At 43.9% G+C, this 19,318-nt stretch overlaps 1 protein-coding gene across 3 annotated transcripts in view; it reads left to right on the top strand.

Moving 5' to 3' along the window:
• Positions 1-19,318, top strand: part of arl13b (ADP-ribosylation factor-like 13b) — a 143,338-nt gene that overhangs the window by 96,193 nt on the left and 27,827 nt on the right. For all 3 annotated transcript variants that reach the window (XM_072513918.1, XM_072513916.1, XM_072513917.1), the window contains exons 5-7: positions 1,788-1,893; positions 13,421-13,623; positions 14,815-14,923. In XM_072513918.1, the coding sequence (XP_072370019.1) occupies positions 1,788-1,893; positions 13,421-13,623; positions 14,815-14,923 (418 nt within the window). The remainder of the gene's footprint in view (positions 1-1,787; positions 1,894-13,420; positions 13,624-14,814; positions 14,924-19,318) is intronic.

The following is a 19,318-nucleotide window of genomic DNA, read 5'->3' as shown; positions in this document are numbered from 1 at the left end:
AAATGGTCCCTTGAAATTCAGTCGCTTTACAGCAGCTAGTGCGATAAAAAAGAAGCATGGCCTTTTATATCTTGCTGCTGGAGCCCTTGAGCTGCTGTGCTTCTTATGTTTCTCCTGGCCTGAGTCAGGAAGGTTTGGGCGAGAAAGGATTAGAATTTCAGCGAAGGAAAGTCTAAATAGAGAGGCAATCCGCCGCTGATTGTCACTCCAAGGAAGTTACAGGCCATTCATTTTAATTTATTTGTTTGTGGTTTGCGGGTGTTGCTGGCAAGGCCAACATTTATTGCCCACCCTTAATTACCTTTGAGAATTAATTAAGTCTATTACACTTGAAAGATTGGGACATGTTGACTTGAGGGTTTAACAACTAGAAAGATAAGATCCTAAAACAGCCGGTGGGCTTACTTAGCTGGGGAGCTGGAGATTTGATGTTTACGCTGCTTGGGAAGTACAGCCCAGAGAGATGTGGTGTTTTGGGGGTTACAGCTAAATTAGCTAACAAACAGTATTCCATGAATCCTTAAAGACTGCATTCTCATGGAGATGAGTGGAGCTTCAGAACGTTTTCTGCTTACAATTTATCTGCGTGTTTGCTGGGAGAGGGGTTTGGTTGTAGTTTGGACCATATTGGTTCACAGCAGCTCACAGAGAAACCCCGGGAGCTATTAGCCTCCAGGCAGTTAGGGCTTAGTGAGGTTCTGGCAAACTGAGAAGGTGGTGGAAGGTCTCTGTTTCCATGCCAGGCAGTTAGGGCTCAGCGAAGCCCTGAGATCCAGTTGTAGCTTAGTACAGCTAGGAGACTGGGGTTCAGAAAAATCCACGGAAAGTGCCTGTTTAGTGAAGCTAGTGGTCTGCTAAGAGTTGGAAGTGTGCAGGTAATTAGAGGTAGGAGTGCAGATTTGTGAATCCCATGGAATGCAACCTCAAAAAGAGATTGGACTATCGGGAGGTGAACAGTCATTGAGGTAGCATGAGTTGGAATTACTTTTGAAGGAATTCTGAGGCTAGATCTTAAAGTAAGGAGTTGAAATCCCTCTTGAGGGAGGCGGAGTTTTAATAAGATTTTGTGACTCAAAGTGGTCACTGACGACTGGGTGGGTTGCTGAGAAATTTGTGGGGTGTGTCTTGGTTGCATCTGTTGTTTAATGTGCAGCGTGGTGAGTTATGAATGTTAACGTATACAATGGATATTATAAATATTTTACTTTTCTGACTTTGTACAGTAAAGTTTAATTTGTTTATTTAAAACTGTGGAATCTTGTGACTTTATTCTCCTAGGGGATAACCAAAATTTCAAACTCTGCCTACATTAAACAAAAAGCTCTTGGCCCAAACCAGATTGCAACAGTGTATTAAGTCAAACCCTGTTGTTGCATTTTTTTCACTATTTCATTCAATTTTCTCCATCATCTTGAGCCCAAATTAATAATCGAAAATCTCCATATAAAAAGGCTTCTGTCCCTATACTATTATAACCTGAAATAAAATTGTTACATTTTCCCAACAAATTGACTTAATGCTTTGAGAAAACTTTCCCATCATTTATTTCTCAGTAACAGAAATATCGGATGTCAGTAAAAAAAGAGGTTGAACAAAATTAAAACTACGTTCGCAATAATGATTAAAGATAATTTAATGAAAGAGTTAGAAATTATACTTGGAATCCTTTCAAAATTATGAATTGGAAATTGCCAGCCTTCAAATAAGAGTATTAAATATCCAAGAATGTGGTTAGTTTGTTTTTTAAAAAAAAGTTAAATAGAAATATAATCTTTTTTAAATTTTAGATTGGCTAACAAACAAGATTGTGACGGAGCATTAGCAGAGGCTGATATCATAGAGTACCTTTCTTTGGAGAAGCTGGTCAATGAAAATAAATGTCTCTGTCAAATTGTAAGTATTTGAATATCACCTTCAAATATCCAGTTTTGTTTCTGGAATAAAAGGAGGCTCAGTTCATTTCATTGTTTTCCTTCAAAATTTGTCAATCTCTTCTGTACCTCTCTATGCCTTTTTATCTTTTCTGAAATATTCCCTAAATTTAATATCAAGCTGTGGTTGAATTAGTGATTTGTATGGATTCATCATTAACTGTTTGTCTTTGTATTCTATACGCCGATTTATAAAACTTGAATCTCAGCTATAGCAAACTGTTCTTCTATGTTGTGATTTGTGTTTTGGAGCCTCCTAAGTGTCACTGCTGCTTTATTTGAAGCTCTATCAGTCAGTGCCCATGTTCTCTCCTCATTCTTCAAACCAAACTGCATTATAGCAAACAAAGAACAAAGAAATGTACAGCACAGGAACAGGCCCTTCGGCCCTCCAAGCCCGTGCCGACCATGCTGCCCGACTAAACTACAATCTTCTACACTTCCTGGGTCCGTATCCCTCTATTCCCATCCTATTCATGTATTTGTCAAGATGCCCCTTAAATGTCACTATCGTCCCTGCTTCCACCGCCTCCTCCGGTAGCGAGTTCCAGGCACCCACTACCCTCTGCGTAAAAAAACTTGCCTCGTACATCTACTCTAAACCTTGCCCCTCTCACCTTAAACCTATGCCCCCTAGTAATTGACCCCTCTACCCTGGGGAAAAGCCTCTGACTATCCACTCTGTCTATGCCCCTCATAATTTTGTAGATCTCTATCAGGTCTCCCCTCAACCTCCTTCGTTCCAGTGAGAACAAACCGAGTTTATTCAACCGCTCCTCATAGCTAATGCCCTCCATACCAGGCAACATTCTGGTAAATCTCTTCTGCACCCTCTCTAAAGCCTCCACATCCTTCTGGTAGTGTGGCGACCAGAATTGAACACTATACTCCAAGTGTGGCCTAACTAAGGTTCTATACAGCTGCAACATGACTTGCCAATTCTTATATTCAATGCCCCGGCCAATGAAGGCAAGCATGCCGTATGCCCTCTTGACTACCTTCTCCACCTGTGTTGCCCCTTTCAATGACCTGTGGACCTGTACTCCTAGATCTCTTTGACTTTCAATACTCTTGAGGGTTCTACCATTCACTGTATATTCCCTACCTGCATTAGACCTTCCAAAATGCATGACCTCACATTTGTCCGGATTAAACTCCATCTGCCATCTCTCCGCCCAAGTCTCCAAACAATCTAAATCCTGCTGTATCCTCTGACAATCCTCCTCGCTATCCGCAATTCCACCAACCTTTGTGTCATCTGCAAACTTACTAATCAGACCAGTTACATTTTCCTCCAAATCATTTATATATACTACAAAGAGCAAAGGTCCCAGCACTGATCCCTGTGGAACACCACTGGTCACAGCCCTCCAATTAGAAAAGCATCCTTCCATTGCTACTCTCTGCCTTCTATAACCTATGATGTGGAGATGCCGGCGTTGGACTGGGGTGAGCACAGTACGAAGTCTTACAACACCAGGTTAAAGTCCAACAGGTTTGTTTCGATGTCACTAGCTTTCGGAGCGCTGCTCCTTCCTCAGGTGAATGAAGAGGTCTGTTCCAGAAACACATATATAGACAAATTCAAAGATGCCAAACAATGCTGGGAATGCGAGCATTAGCAGGTGATTAAATCTTTACAGATCCAGAGATGGGATAACCCCAGGTTAAAGAGGTGTGAATTGTATCAAGCCAGGACAGTTGGTAGGATTTCGCAGGCCAGATGGTGGGGGATGAATGTAATGTGACATGAATCCCAGGTCCCGGTTGAGGCCGCACTCATGTGTGCGGAACTTGGCTATAAATTTCTGTTCGGCGATTCTGCGTTGTCGCGGGTCCTGAAGTCCTTGGAGAACGCTTACCCGGAGATCAGAGGCTGAATGCCCTTGACTGCTGAAGTGTTCCCCGACTGGAAGGGAACATTCCTGCCTGGTGATTGTTGCGCGATGTCCGTTCATTCGTTGTCGCAGCGTCTGCATGGTCTCGCCAATGTACCACGCTTCGGGATATCCTTTCCTGCAGCGTATGAGGTAGACAACGTTGGCCGAGTCGCACGAGTATGTACCGCGTACCTGGTGGGTGGTGTTCTCACGTGTAATAGTGGTATCCATGTCGATGATCTGGCACGTCTTGCAGAGATTGCCATGACAGGGTTGTGTGGTGTCGTGGTCAGTTTCAGGCAATGGGACCCTGTGTGAGAACCTCTCTGGCTACATCGAGGGCATCTTGAAACCCATCGTACAAGGTACACCCAGCTTCTGTCGCGACACGACGGACTTCCTACAGAAACTCAGCACCCATGGACCAGTTGAACCAGGAACATTCCTCGTCACAATGGACGTCTCGGCACTCTACACCGGCATCCCCCATGACGACGGCATTGCTGCAACAGCCTCAGTACTCAACACCGACAACTGCCAATCTCCAGACGCAATTCTGCAACTCATCCGCTTCATTCTGGATCACAACGTCTTCACCTTCGACAACAAGTTCTTCATCCAGAGGCACGGAACAGCCATGGGGACCAAATTCGCACCCCAATACGCCAACATCTTCATGCACAAGTTTGAACAGGACCTACTCATCGCACAGGACCTTGAACCGACGTTATACACCACATACATCGATGACATTTTTTTCCTTTGGACCCACGGCGAAGAATCACTGAAACGACTACACGATGACATTAATAAGTTCCATCCAACCATCAGACTCACCATGGACTACTCTCCAAAATCAGTTGCATTCTTGGACACACTCGTCTCCATCAAAGACGGTCACCTCAGCACTTCGCTTTACCGCAAACCCACGGATAACCTCATGATGCTCCACTTCTCCAGCTTCCACCCTAAACACATTAAAGAAGCCATCCCCTATGGACAAGCGCTCCGTATACACAGGATCTGCTCAGACGAGGAGGAGCGTAACAGACATCTACAGACGTTGAAAGATGCCCTCGTACGAACGGGATATGGCACTCGACTCATCGATCGACAGTTCCAACGCGCCACAGCGAAAAACCGGACCGACCTCCTCGGAAGACAAACATGGGACACAACCGACAGAATACCCTTCGTCGTCCAGTACTTCCCCGGAGCGGAGAAACTACGTCATCTTCTTCACAGCCTTCAAAACGTCATTGATGACGATGAACATCTTGCCAAGGTCATCTCCACACCCCCACTACTTGCCTTCAAACAACCGCGCAACCTCAAATGAACCATTGTTTGCAGCAAACTACCCAGTCTTCAGAACAGTGACCACGACACCACACAACCCTGTCATGGCAATCTCTGCAAGACGTGCCAGATCATCGACATGGATACCACTATTACACGTGAGAACACCACCCACCAGGTACCCGGTACATACTCGTGCGACTCGGCCAACGTTGTCTACCTCATACGCTGCAGGAAAGGATATCCCGAAGCGTGGTACATTGGCGAGACCATGCAGACGCTGCGACAACGAATGAACGGACATCGCGCAACAATCACCAGGCAGGAATGTTCCCTTCCAGTCGGGGAACACTTCAGCAGTCAAGGGCATTCAGCCTCTGATCTCCGGGTAAGCGTTCTCCAAGGACTTCAGGACCCGCGACAACGCAGAATCGCCGAACAGAAATTTATAGCCAAGTTCCGCACACATGAGTGCGGCCTCAACTGGGACCTGGGATTCATGTCACATTACATTCATCCCCCACCATCTGGCCTGCAAAATCCTACCAACTGTCCTGGCTTGAGACAATTCACACCTCTTTAACCCGGGGTTACCCCATCTCTGGATCTGTAAAGATTTAATCACCTGCTAATGTTCGCATTCCTAGCATTGTTTGGCATCTTTGAATTTGTCTATATATGTGTTTCTGGAACAGACCTCTTCATTCACCTGAGGAAGGAGCAGCGCTCCGAAAGCTAGTGACATCGAAACAAACCTGTTGGACTTTAACCTGGTGTTGTAAGACTTCGTACTGTTCTATGACCTAGCCAGTTCTGTATCCACCTTGCCAGCTCACCCCTGATCCCATGTGACTTCACCTTTTGTACTAGTCTACCATGAGGGACCTTGTCAAAGGCCTTACTGAAGTCCATATAGACAACATCCACTGCCCTACCTGCATCAATCATCTTAGTGACCTCCTCGAAAAACTCTATCAAGTTAGTGAGACACGACCTCCCCTTCACAAAACCATGCTGCCTCTCACTAATGCGTCCATTTGCTTCCAAATGGGAGTAGATCCTGTCTCGAAGAATTCTCTCCAGTAATTTCCCTACCACTGAAGTAAGGCTCACCGGCCTGTAGTTCCCTGGATTATCCTTGCTACCCTTCTTAAACAGAGGAACAACATTGGCTATTCTCCAGTCCTCCGGGACATCACCTGAAGACAGTGAGGATCCAAATATTTCTGTCAAGGCCTCAGCAATTTCCTCTCCAGCCTCCTTCAGTATTCTGGGGTAGATCCCATCAGGCCCTGGGGACTTATCTACCTTAATATTTTTTAAGACACCCAACACCTCGTCTTTTTGGATCTCAATGTGACCCAGGCTATCTACACACCCTTCTCCAGACTCAACATCTACCAATTTCTTCTCTTTGGTGAATACTGATGCAAAGTATTCATTTAGTACCTCGTCCAGTTCCTCTGGCTCCACACATAGATTCCCTTGCCTATCCTTCAGTGGGCCAACCCTTTCCCTGGCTACCCTCTTGCTTTTTATGTACGTGTAAAAAGCCTTGGGATTTTCCTTAACCCTATTTGCCAATGACTTTTCGTGACCCCCTTCTAGCCTTCCTGACTCCTTGCTTAAGTTCCTTCCTACTTTCCTTATATTCCACACAGGCTTCGTCTGTTCCCAGCCTTTTAGCCCTGACAAATGCCTCCTTTTTCTTTTTGACGAGGCCTACAATATCTCTCGTTATCCAAGGTTCCCCAAAATTGCCGTATTTATCCTTCTTCCTCTCAGGAACATGCCGGTCCTGAATTCCTTTCAACTGACACTTGAAAGCCTCCCACATGTCAGATGTTGATTTGCCCTCAAACATCTGCCCCCAATCTATGTTCTTCAGTTCCCGCCTAATATTGTTATAATTAGCCTTCCCCCAATTTAGCACATTCATCCTAGGACCACTCTTATCCTTGTCCACCAGTACTTTAAAACTTACTGAATTGTGGTTACTGTTACCGAAATGCTCCCCTACTGAAACATCTACCACCTGGCCGGGCTCATTCCCCAATACCAGATCCAGTACCGTCCCTTCCCTAGTTGGACTGTCTACATATTGTTTTAAGAAGCCCTCCTGGATGCTCCTTACAAACTCCGCCCCGTCTAAGCCCCTGGCACTAAGTGAGTCCCAGTCAATATTGGGGAAGTTGAAGTCTCCCATCACCACAACCCTGTTGTTTTTACTCTTTTCCAAAACCTGTCTACCTATCTGCTCCTCTATCTCCCGCTGGCTGTTGGGAGGCCTGTAGTAAACCCCCAACATTGTGACTGCACCCGTCTTATTCCTGATCTCTACCCATATAGCCTCACTGCCCTCTGAGGTGTCCTCCCGCAGTACAGCTGTGATATTCTCCCGAACCAGTAGCGCAACTCCGCCTCCCCTTTTACATCCCCCTCTATCCCGCCTGAAACATCTAAATCCTGGAACGTTTAGCTGCCAATCCTGCCCTTCCCTCAACCAGGACTATGTAATGGCAACAACATCATAGTTCCAAGTACTAATCCAAGCTCTAAGTTCATCTGCCTTACCCGTAATACTTCTTGCATTAAAACATATGCACTTCAGGCCACCAGACCCGCTGTGTTCAGCAACATCTCCCTGTCTGCTCTGCCTCAGAGCCCCACTGTCCCTATTCCCTAGTTCTCCCTCAATGCTCTCACCTTCTGACCGATTGCTCCCGTGCCCACCCCCCTGCCATACTAGTTTAAACCCTCCCGTGTGACACTAGCAAACCTCGCGGCCAGGATATTTATGCCTCTCCGGTTTATATGCAACCCGTCCTTATATAGGTCACACCTGCCCCGGAAGAGCTCCCAGTGGTCCAGATAACGGAAACCCTCCCTCCTATACCAGCTGTTTAGCCACGTATTTAGCTGCTCTATCTTCCTATTTCTAGCCTCACTGGCACGTGGCACAGGGAGTAATCCCGAGATTACAACCCTAGAGGTCCTGTCTTTTAACTTTCTGCCTAGCTCCCTGAACTCCTGCTGCAGGACCTCATGCCCCTTCCTGCCTATGTCGTTAGTACCAATATGTACAACGACCTCTGCCTGTTTGCCCTCCCCCTTCAGGATGCCCTCTACCCGTTCAGAGACATCCTGGACCCTGGCACCAGGGAGGCAACATACCATCCTGGAGTCTCTTTCACGTCCACAGAAGCGCCTATCTGTGCCCCTGACTATAGAGTCCCCTATTACTATTGCTCTTCTGCACTTTGACCCTTCCTTCTGAACATCAGAGCCAGCCGTGGTGCCACTGCTCTGGCTGCTGCTGTTTTCCCCTGATAGGCTATCCCCCCCGACAGCATCCAAAGGGGTATATCTGTTCGAGAGGGGGACAACCACAGGGGATTCCTGCACTGACTGCCTGCCCTTTCTGGTGGTCACCCATTTCTCTGCCTGAACCTTGGGTGTGACCACATTTATATAACTGTGATCTCTGACGCTTTCCGCCACCTGCATGCTCCTAAGTGCATCCAATTGCTGCTCCAACCGAACCATGCGGTCTGTGAGGAGCTCCAGTTGGGTGCACTTTCTGCAGATGAAGCCATCCGGGACGCTGGAAGCCTCCCGGACCTGCCACATCTCACAGTCAGAGCACTGCACCCCTCTAACTGACATTGCGTCAATTAATTAAAATTAAAAAAAATTTTAATATATATATTTTTTAATTTCAAAGTTACTGCTAACTATCTGTTTCCTAGCACTAGATTTCTAATAGAAATGCGAAAGCTAAATATAGTACTCTCCGATCTCTGGCTTAGATATCCCTCTAAATTATAATTAAGTAATTATGTTTAATTGGTTACCAATGCTTAATTTTTTTAATTTAGTGTAGATTCCCAACCAGCCACTCAGGTCACAGCTTTTCTGTGATGTCACTTCAGTTTCCCCCGACACACACAATTTGAAAAAGGTATAAAAGTAAAAATGAGTAAAAATGACTTACTTACCTTCTTACCTTCTGAGTGTCTTAGATGTTCTCAGGTTCTCTCCCTGACAGAGACTGCTCCTCCACCTCCGAACCTTGACCTGCACAATGCTAATAATATAATATAATAAGAATATAATATGGCACTTACCTCACACCAATGGGTCTTATTATTAGGTTAGAGGAGGAGGGCGTGTGGGAGACACTACACGTGTAGTGTCTCGGGTTTCCTCTCCACCAGAATTTATTGGTTGGGGGGGGTCTTCCCAGAAGTCCGCGGGTCGAAAAAAATAAAACAGAAAAGTGTGTTTTTTAAAAGGATACACTTACCTCCGTGAAATCACTTGCGCACCGCTCCCGCTGAAATCGACTGGCCTGCTCCTGTGAAGGTAAGAGTTTTTAAAGGATACACTTACCTCCCCGAAACCACTTGCGCACCGCTCCCGCTGAAATCGACTGGCCTGCTCCTGTGAAGGTAAGAGATTTTAAAGGATACACTTACCTCCCCGAAACCACTTGCGCACCGCTCCCGCTGAAATCGACTGGCCTGCTCCTGTGAAGGTAAGAGTTTTTAAAGGATACACTTACCTCCCTGAAATCACTTGCGCACCGCTCCCGCTGAAATTAATTATCATAATGTTTTCCACATTAAACGTCATTTATTGCTTCAAATGCAAGTTTTTACCTGTTTTTTTAACATAACCTTTCTAACAACCAGATTCAAAACTCTTGATGTTTCAGTTCATGAACTTTTTAAAAAACTTGTTTGTGGGTCATAGGCATTGCTGACTAAGCTAGCATATATTGCCCATCCCTAATTGCGCTTGAGAAGGTGGCAGTGAGCTGTCTTGAGCCGCTGCAGCCCATACGTACACCGTACAAAGTCCTACAACACCAGGTTGAAGTCCAACAGGTTTATTTGATCTCCAAGGCAGTCTTCAGGACACATGATAACGCAGAATCGCCGAGCAGAAACTGATAGCCAAGTTCCGCACGCATGAATATGGCCTCAACCGGGTCCTTGGATTCATGTCTCACTACATTTAACCTCCCACCATCTGGCCTGGGCTTGCGAAAACCTATCAACTGTCCTGGCTTGAGACAATTCACACCTCTCTAACCTATGATTATCCCTCTCTCCAGTTGCACCATCTGGACCTGTAAAGACTTAATTACCTGCAAAGACTTGCATTCAAAGTATCAACTTGCATCATTGGCTTTGTCTGCATATGTGTTTGTGTAGCCTATCTCTTCACTCAGCTAGTGATTCCAAATAAACCTGTTGGACTTTAACCTGGTGTTGTAAGACTTCTTACTGTGCCCAGTCCAGCGCCAGCATCTCCACATCATGTGTACACCCACAATGCTGAGAGTATTCTGACTCTGCAACAGTGAAGGAATGGCAATATATTTTCAAGTTAGGATGATGAGTGACTTGCGTGGGAACTTGCAAGTGGTGGGGTTCGCAAGCATCTGCTGCCCTTGGCATTCGAGATGTTAGAGGTTGTGGATCTGGAAGGTGCTGACTAAAGAGCCTTGGTGAGATCCTGACGTGCACAGATGGTATAAACCGCCAATGTGCGTCAATGGTGGAGGGAGTGAATGTTTGTAGGCTGCTTTGCCCTGGATGGTGGCAAGCTTCTTGCATATTGTTGGCGCTGCACTCATCCAGTCGGGTGGAGACTACTCCACAACACTCCTGATTTGTGCCTTGTTTGATGATAGACAGGTGTTGGGGAGTCAGATGGTAAATTACTTGTCGCAAGATTCCTAGCCCCCCACAGAATTCCTAGTCTCTGACCTGCTCTTGTAGCCACAGTATTTTTTAGCTCGTCCGGTCAGTTTCTGGTCAATGGTAACCCCAGACTGTTGATAGTGTCAGATTCAGTGATGGCAATGTCATGGGGCAATGATTAGGTTCTCTCTCGTTGGAGATGGTCACTGTCTGCCACTTGTATGGTGCGACTGTTATTTGCTTCTTATCTGCCCATGCCTGGGTATTGTTCAAGTCTTTCTGAATTTGGACATGGACTGCTTCAGTATCTGAGAAGTCACGCATGGTGCTGACATTGTGCAATCATCAGTGAATATCTCTCTTCTGATCTTATAATGGAAGGAAGGTAATTGGCCAAGCAGCTGAAGACGGTAATGTCTGGGACACCGCCCTGCAGAATTCCTCCAGTGATATCCTGGAACTCAGATGATTAACCTCCACAACCACAGCCATCTTCCTTTGTGCCAGTTTTGACTCCAACCAGCAGGTAATTTTTCCCCTGATGCCCATTGACTCCAGTTTTGCTAGGGCTCCTTGGTTCCACAATCTGTCAAATGCTGCCTTGATGTCTCATCTCTTACCTTACCTCACCTCTGGAGCTCAGCTCTTTGTCCATGTTTGAACCAAGGCTGTAATGATGTCAGGAGCTGAGTGGCCCTGGCAGAACCCAAACTAAGCATCAGTGAGCAGGTTATTGCTAAGCAAGTGCTCCTTGACAGCACTGCTAATGACCCCTTCCATCACTTTACTGATGATCGCGAGTAGACTGATGGGGAGGTAATTGGTGGGTTTGATTTGTCTTGCTTTTTGTGTACAGGATATACCTGGGCAATCTTCCACATTGCCGGCCAAATGCGAGTGATGTAGTTTTAAAGGAACAGCTTGACTAGGGGCTGCAAGTTCTGGAGCATGACTTCAGCACTATTGTCGGAATGTTTTCAGGGCCAATGGTCTTTTGAAGTATCGCGTCCTTCAGCCATTTCTTGATATCACGTGGAGTAAGTCGAGTTGACTGAAGACTATCATCTGCAGTGCTGGAGACCTCCGGAGGAGGCTGAGATAAATCACCTACTTGGCCCTGCTGGCTGAAGATTGTGGCAAATGCGTCAGCCGTATCTTTTGCACTGGTTTGTTGGGCTCCCCCGTCATTGAGGATAGGAATATGCAGACGGTTTTAGCAGTGGTCAATTTCTATAAATGATCCCAACAATTCATTTTTCTTTATGGATTTGATTATTAGTTTCTAAGTTGAGCAGTCCTGCAAAATAAGCAATTAAACATTTTTACTATTAATTTTAACGCACCTTTCAATGTTCTGTAATGGTTACTGGTATAGCATTGCAATAGCATATCTGTTTTACGGTGAGCATTTTTAAAAGTGGGCTTTTAAGTTCTTTTAACAATGGTTTAAATTTTGTTTTGTCTGTTTGAATTTACTACTGTAATATTTTAGCGTTTCTTCTCACAAGACCAGACACCATTGTCCCTTTAACCAGATCATATAATCAGGAACCTATGAGAACTTAATGATAACCGTTAATGCGATTCCAGATTGCTCATTTCATGGCTGAACCAATCACATTCCACCAAACTAATGTTGTGCTCTGGATTCTCTCAATTTCCTGATCCACCTCAATAACTACGCCCTTAAGGTTGGAAAGAAAGTAAACCTTGCCGAGAAGTCTAATTTTCTCTGTGTTCCAATCCCTAACACTCTCACACCCCACCACCCTTTCCCTACAACTCCACTTTGGGACTGGACCCTAAGCCCTCTATTGCTACCAGATAATGATTCCCGACCCCAGTTTTCTGAGATCAAGGCACTACTGAATTCCTCTGCTATAAAACTGAGACTTCACTGTTTCCACAGTGAAGCCAATCCCTCTTCCAAACCCTACTTCTCAATTGCCGTAAATTACAGGAGCACTTTGTCAAGCTCTGAATCACTCTGGGATTCTGTTCAATGTTCCAGACCTTAACATCCTTTCCAATGCAGCCTCATCCTGGGACCCATCATTCCCACCAGGATTAAACCCTGCGATTCCACCCCCCATCACCCCTGTCATGTCACATCCCATGAATCACCCCATATTACAAACGCCGTATTCCAATGGTACCAAAGCTCAGGATCATACTCCACAGTATGACTGGTAAGACTGCCAGAGCCTCATACATTCCCATAATTGCTGCCAAATTCTAGAATCATCTCCCCACTCCACCTGCTGCTGTTAAAACCCCTGCATATCATGTAAAATGTTACCTCAAAGTTGAATCATTGAAATTTAAATCACAGAAGAAGGCCTTTCATCCCATTGTGCTGCTCTTTGAAAAAGGTGAAGGCACCTATATTAAAGGCCATTAATTACTGGTTTTCATGAAAATATTTAGAGGCATGCAATTTGGTTCCCAAAACCTCATGGGGACAGTTTCTACATTACACTGCTGCATCAGTAATTTCACCCATTTAAACACAAACTAGGGATTGAAACCAAGAAATGTGCCTTCTGTGAAACTTGGTAGCAATTCCCCAACAAGCATAATGTTCAATTTATACCAATAGGAGCCGTGTTCCGCTTCTTTGGGATATGGGAAAAAATTGGACAAAGCCATCAGGAAAGGACTTGGTTGGCTTTTGAACACGATAGCAAAAGATTATGATGCTCTGCAAGAACGGGTACAAAAAGATGCAATGGAGCAGAAGGCACAGGAAGAGAAAGAAAAACGAGAACGGGCAGAGAGAGTGCAGAGAATACGAGAGGAAAGGTAAAAGCACATTTGACGGTTTAATTGTCCAATTTATTTAAATAATACTTCATTTTCAACATTATGACTGGTGATATTTTTTTAATCCTCAGAAGAATTTGAATTGTAGATAGATTTCCATTTTTTCATACTATTGTATACTTGGCAAAAGTATACACTGCCTTGGCAAAGGTATACACTGCCTCAGAAAACAAATTATATTCTGAGTTTGAATGATTAGAATAGCTTTAAAATGATGAAGGACTCTTACTTGAGAGATGCTGTACTTGTAGTGGGTTATACCTTATTTTTAAGATCCATTCCCACCCAGTGGTAACACTTTTTCATCTGAGTCATTGAGAATTTAAGTTCCTCTCCAGACAATTGCAGCCTTAGCATTGAAGAGGGGTCACAACTATCAGCCACACCCTCAACCAGCACAGCTAATCCCACCTCAGTGGGAATAATGAGTAGGCAGCCTTCTGGGTCACTCACTGGTGAGCACCTCACAGCTGATGATCCACAGGAGATGGAGGCAGGGACATCCCGGGGATCTGGCACAGAGAGACGCTGGAACAAATAATCTAGGCATACACTTGAGTGCTGTACTAATGTATTAACGTATGTTTACATGAGCTTTAAATTTACTGCCCTAATCTCAGCATTGAGCTATTTATCAAGAGACATGTATTATCTCCTCTCCAAATTTTAATTGTGCTGTTAAGTCAAATAGAAGTCTGGGTCCTCCTTCCAATCCCTCCTCAACATGATTCCATATTAGAACGCAATACAGTATTATTTATAGAGTACAGATACTAGACTAAGAATCCAAAGAACGTGCATTCCGATCCCACCATGGCGATTTCAGAAAAAAGCTTTTATCGTTTTTTAAAAAAGTGATCATTAAGTTGTTGGAATGTCATAAAAATCCAAAAGGTTAATGAATTTTTTTGAAAAGGAAACCTGTCTTCTGGTTTATATGTCATTCAAGTTCCACATCAACATGCTTGAATCTTAACTGTCCTCTAAAAGTGCAAGCCACTCATTGCCCATTCTGTGCATCTAAAAATGGGCAATAAATGTTAATGACCCATACATCCCAAGAATTATGTTTTGAATTTATGCATGATAAATCTGACTTATCATTAAGCTTTCCCTGTGAATTGTCATTATTTTAAGACTTGTTTTCATAAAGCATTTATGTCTTTGTAGAGAAAAGGAAGTTGCTGAGAAAGAAGGGAACCTGCTAAATCAGGAAGAAGATGATGAATCTGATCCCAAAATAAACCCCTTTCAACCTATATCTAAGGTCATTTCTGTGGTAGGTATTGAAGCACATTGCCAAAAAGAGTTGCTTTTGTTGTTTAACTGTTGGATTTTAATATCGGCATCAGTGTTTTGACTGGGTTTCTAATTTAATTGCATTACATTTTGATAATTTTAAACAATATTGCAATCTGTGTGTGAATGTGTTGCTATTAAGGTAAGATGAGAGTGATTGCCTTGACTTCCAAGGCAGCATTTGACTTGAGTGTGGCATTAAGGAGCCCAGGCAAAATTGATGTTAGTGGGAGTCGGGGGGAGGGGCTTCACTGATTGGAGTCATACCAAGCACAAAGGAAGATCGGTGTAGTTGTTGGAGGCCAATCATCTCAGCCCCATGTAATTTCCACAGGGGCTCCCTTGAGAAGTGTCCTGAGCCCAACTACTCTCAGTGACTTAATCAATGGCTCTCCCTCTAACATAAGGTTAGAAGTGGGGATTTTCACTGATGATTACACAGTATCTAGTGCAATTTGCAACCCTTTGCATACTGAAGTAGTTAGTGCCTGCAGCAGCAAGACCTGGGTATCATTCAGCCACACAAATGCCAGATTAACAATATCTCCATTAAGAGAAAATCTAACCATCTCCCATATACATTCAGTAGCATTACCATCATTGAAGCTCTTGCCCTCAACATCTTCGTGGTCACCATTGACCAGAAACTTAATTGGAGCAGCGATATAAATACTGTGATGGCCAAGAGCAAGTCAGAGGCCTGGAATTCTGTGGCGCATAACTCACCTCTTCACTCCTCAAAACCTATCCATTATTGGCAAGGCACAAGTCAGGAGTGTGAATGGAATGTTCACCACTTGATCAGCACACCATTCAACTCCTTAAAATTCACTCCTCTTGTATCTACAAAATGCACTGCAGCAACTCACCCAAGACCTCTTCAACAGCATCTTCCAAAACTCTACCACCGAGAAGGATAAAGGGGCAGACAGATGGGAACACCCAAGCTTCCCTCCAAGCTACATACTATCCTGACTTGGGAAATGTATCACTGTTCTTTCAGTGTTGCTGTTTCAGAAACTTTGAACTTTTCCTCCCAGCACTGTTGGTGCACCTACACCATGTGGACGACAGTGGTTCAAGATGGTACCTCATCAACACCATCTCAAGAGCAGTTAAGGATGGACAATAAATGCTGACCTTCCCAATGGACCCCCTCAACCTGGAAACAAATAAAAAAATAACATTTAGCAAAGTCTGGAGATTTTCTAAAATCCTACAGTAGCTCTTAACTGCACTTTTAGTGCAGACAATACATCAAAACCTGACCACAATAATGGAGACTACAGTTGGCCTGAGAGAAGGCTTTGTGGATGCTTAGTTCTCGCCTCACATAATGCTGGATGGGATTAAATAGCTAGCTGAAAAATTGAGCGATAGGATCAATTCAGATCACAATCTTTGCCATAAACTGAATAATATTTTCAATAATATTTATGTTGCTGTTATATTCTGATCGGTTATGGTCGGAAACTCTTGAAGAGTAATATCTAGTTTAACATAGGGTTGTACATGCTTGTTTTTGGTTAGGCATGGCCCAGTATTACAATTATACACTCTCAAAGTGTCATTTATCTGAAATTGACAGGGAATATAAAGATTATAGTTAATAAATGTAACTTTAATTTCCCTTTAAGAAAATCTGTTAAAATAATGGAAATTAATGTTTGAATTTTTGTTGGAATGTTTGCTGATCTGTTAAGATATTCACAGGATTAATAGTGTGTGAACGATCCAAAAGGTTGTGTTGTAAATTATTACTCAAGTGCTCTAAAGAAAGTAAAGTGCTGGGACTTTTTCATTTTCATGAACTGTCACTTGGGAGATGTGAAATTTTGTAACAGAATGTATCTGAAGTAGAACTTTGAGCAATGACAAGTAAACCAGCATTTAAATTAATAAGGAAACATTACTATTTCTGTGCCCATACAGCTTATTATCATTTGTCAATTATATGAATACATTCCAACATTATCATTTGTAGTTTTCCATTCAGCATCGATGCTGCTTTTCAGTTTGAGTTCCAAGAACGAACAGCATGTGAATAATTGGTTTGTTCTTTACATGCATTACAGGATTCCACAAAGCTTTGAAAGAAATGTCTGAACTGTCTTGATATTTATATTTTGAGGTAGATTTCAGAATTATTTGACTTGGAATAGAATTGAACGCTGGGATTTCTGGCTTCATGGGTACACTGGAGGCAATAGGCATATGTAATTAGCAAACACTCTGAGCTTAGTATGATTGCAATTTTTTTTGAGAAGAGAAATTAACCAGATGACAGGTAATTAACCAGGTACCCAGGGTCAAAAGACATAGAATCTGTGTGGGTAGAGTTGAGGAATCGCAAAGGAAAAAAGACCCTGATGGGAGTCATGTACAGGCCCCCCAGCAGTAGTCAGGATGTGGGGCAGAAAATAAATCAGGAGTTAGAAAAGGCATTTAAGAAAGGCAATATTGCAATAATAATGGGGGACTTCAATATGCAAGTGGACTGGGAAAATCAGGTTGGTATCAGATCCTTAGAAAAGGAATTTGTGGAATGTTTATGAGATGGTTTTTGGAGCAGCTTGTGGTCGAGCCCACGAGGGAACAGGAAACTCTAGATTAGGTGATGCTTAGTAACGTAGACTTGATTCGGGAACTTAAGGTGAAGGAACCCTTAGGGGGCAGTGACCAAAATATGATAGAATTCAGCCTGCAGTTTGAGGGGGAGAAGCTGAAATCAAAATGATAGAATTCACCCTGCAGTTTGAGGGGGAGAAGTTGGAGTCAGATGTAACGGTATCACAGTTATCTAACTACAAAGACATGAGGGAGAAACTGACCAGAGTTGATTGGAAGGGGAGCCTAGCAGGAAAGACGGTGGAACAGTAATTGCAGGAGTTTTTGGAGGTTATTCAGAAGGCACAACAGAAATTCAGCCTAAGGAGGAAAAAACATGCGAAGGGGAGAATGAGACAATCATGGCTGACAAGGGAAGTCGGGGACAGTATAAAAGCAAAAGAAAAAACATACAATGTGGCAAGGATTAGTGGGAAGCCTTTAAAAGCAAGCAGAGGACACTAAAAAAGCAATAAGGGAGGAGAAGATGAAATATGAGTGTAAGCTTGCTAATAATACAAAAGAAGATTGTACACGTTTTTTTAGATATATAAATGGTAAGAGAGAGGCAAGAATGGACATTGGACCACTGGAAAATGAGGCTGGAGAAGTAATAATGAGGAACAAAGAAATGGCAGAGGAACTGAATTGGTACTTTGTATCAGTCTTCACAGTGGAATACACGTGTGACATACTAGAGAGGCAGGGGCCAGAGGTGAGTGTAGTGGCCATCACCTAAGGCAAAGATTCTGGGGCAGCAAATCACCCGGACCAGATGGACTGCGCCTCAGGGTTCTGAAGGAGGTTGTGGAGGCATTGGCAGTGATCTTTCAGGAATCACTGGAGTCAGGGAGGGTCCCAGAGGACTGGAAAATGCCTAATGTCACACTCCTGCTTAAGAAGGGAGGCAGAAAATGGGAAATTTTGGGTGGTTAGCCTGACTTCAATCGTTGTAAGATTTTGGAGTCCATTATTAAGGATGAGATTGAGGAGTACTTGCAAGTGATTGAATAAATAAGGCTGAATCAGCACGGCTTCGTCAAGGGGAGGTCATGCCTGACAAATCTGTTAGAATTCTTTGAGGAGGTAAAAAGGCAATTAGACAAAGGAGAGCCAGTGGATGTGATCCATTAAGATTTCCCGAAGGCCTATGACCGCGTGCCATACAGGAGGTTGCTAAATAAGTTAAGAGCCCATGGTGTTAGGGGCAAGGAACTGGCAAGGATAGAGAATTGGCTGACTGGCAGGAGGCAGAGAGTGGGGGTAAAGGGGTATTTTTCAGGATGGCAGTTAATGACTAGTCATGATCCGCAGGTGTCAGTGTTGGGACCACAACTATTCACTATACACATTAAGATCTAGAAGAATGAACTGAGAGCATTGTTGTTAAGTTTGCAGATGATACAAAGATATGTAGAGGGGCAGGTGGTGTTGAGGAAGCGGGGAGGCTGCAGAAATACTTGGACAGGTTAGGAGAGTGGGCAAAGAAGTGGCAGATGGAATACAATGTGGAAAAGTGTGAGGTTACGGAGGAAGAGTGGAGGCATAGACTATTTTCTAAATGGGGAGAGACTTTGAAATCTGAAGCACAAAGTCCTAGTTCAGCATTTTTAAAAGGATAACATGCAGGCTCAGTTGGCAGTTAGGAAGGCAAATACAATGTTAGCATTCATTTTGAGAGGACTAGAATACAAGAGCATAAATGTACTGCTGAGGCTGAATGAGGCCCTGTCGGACCCCATTTGGAATATTGAGAGCAGTTTTGGGC

This window comes from Scyliorhinus torazame, chromosome 8 (genome assembly GCF_047496885.1).
Source record: "Scyliorhinus torazame isolate Kashiwa2021f chromosome 8, sScyTor2.1, whole genome shotgun sequence".
NCBI lineage: Eukaryota > Metazoa > Chordata > Chondrichthyes > Carcharhiniformes > Scyliorhinidae > Scyliorhinus > Scyliorhinus torazame.
Note: the sequence above shows the minus strand (reverse complement) of the source record. Positions and strands in the feature narration are given on the sequence as shown.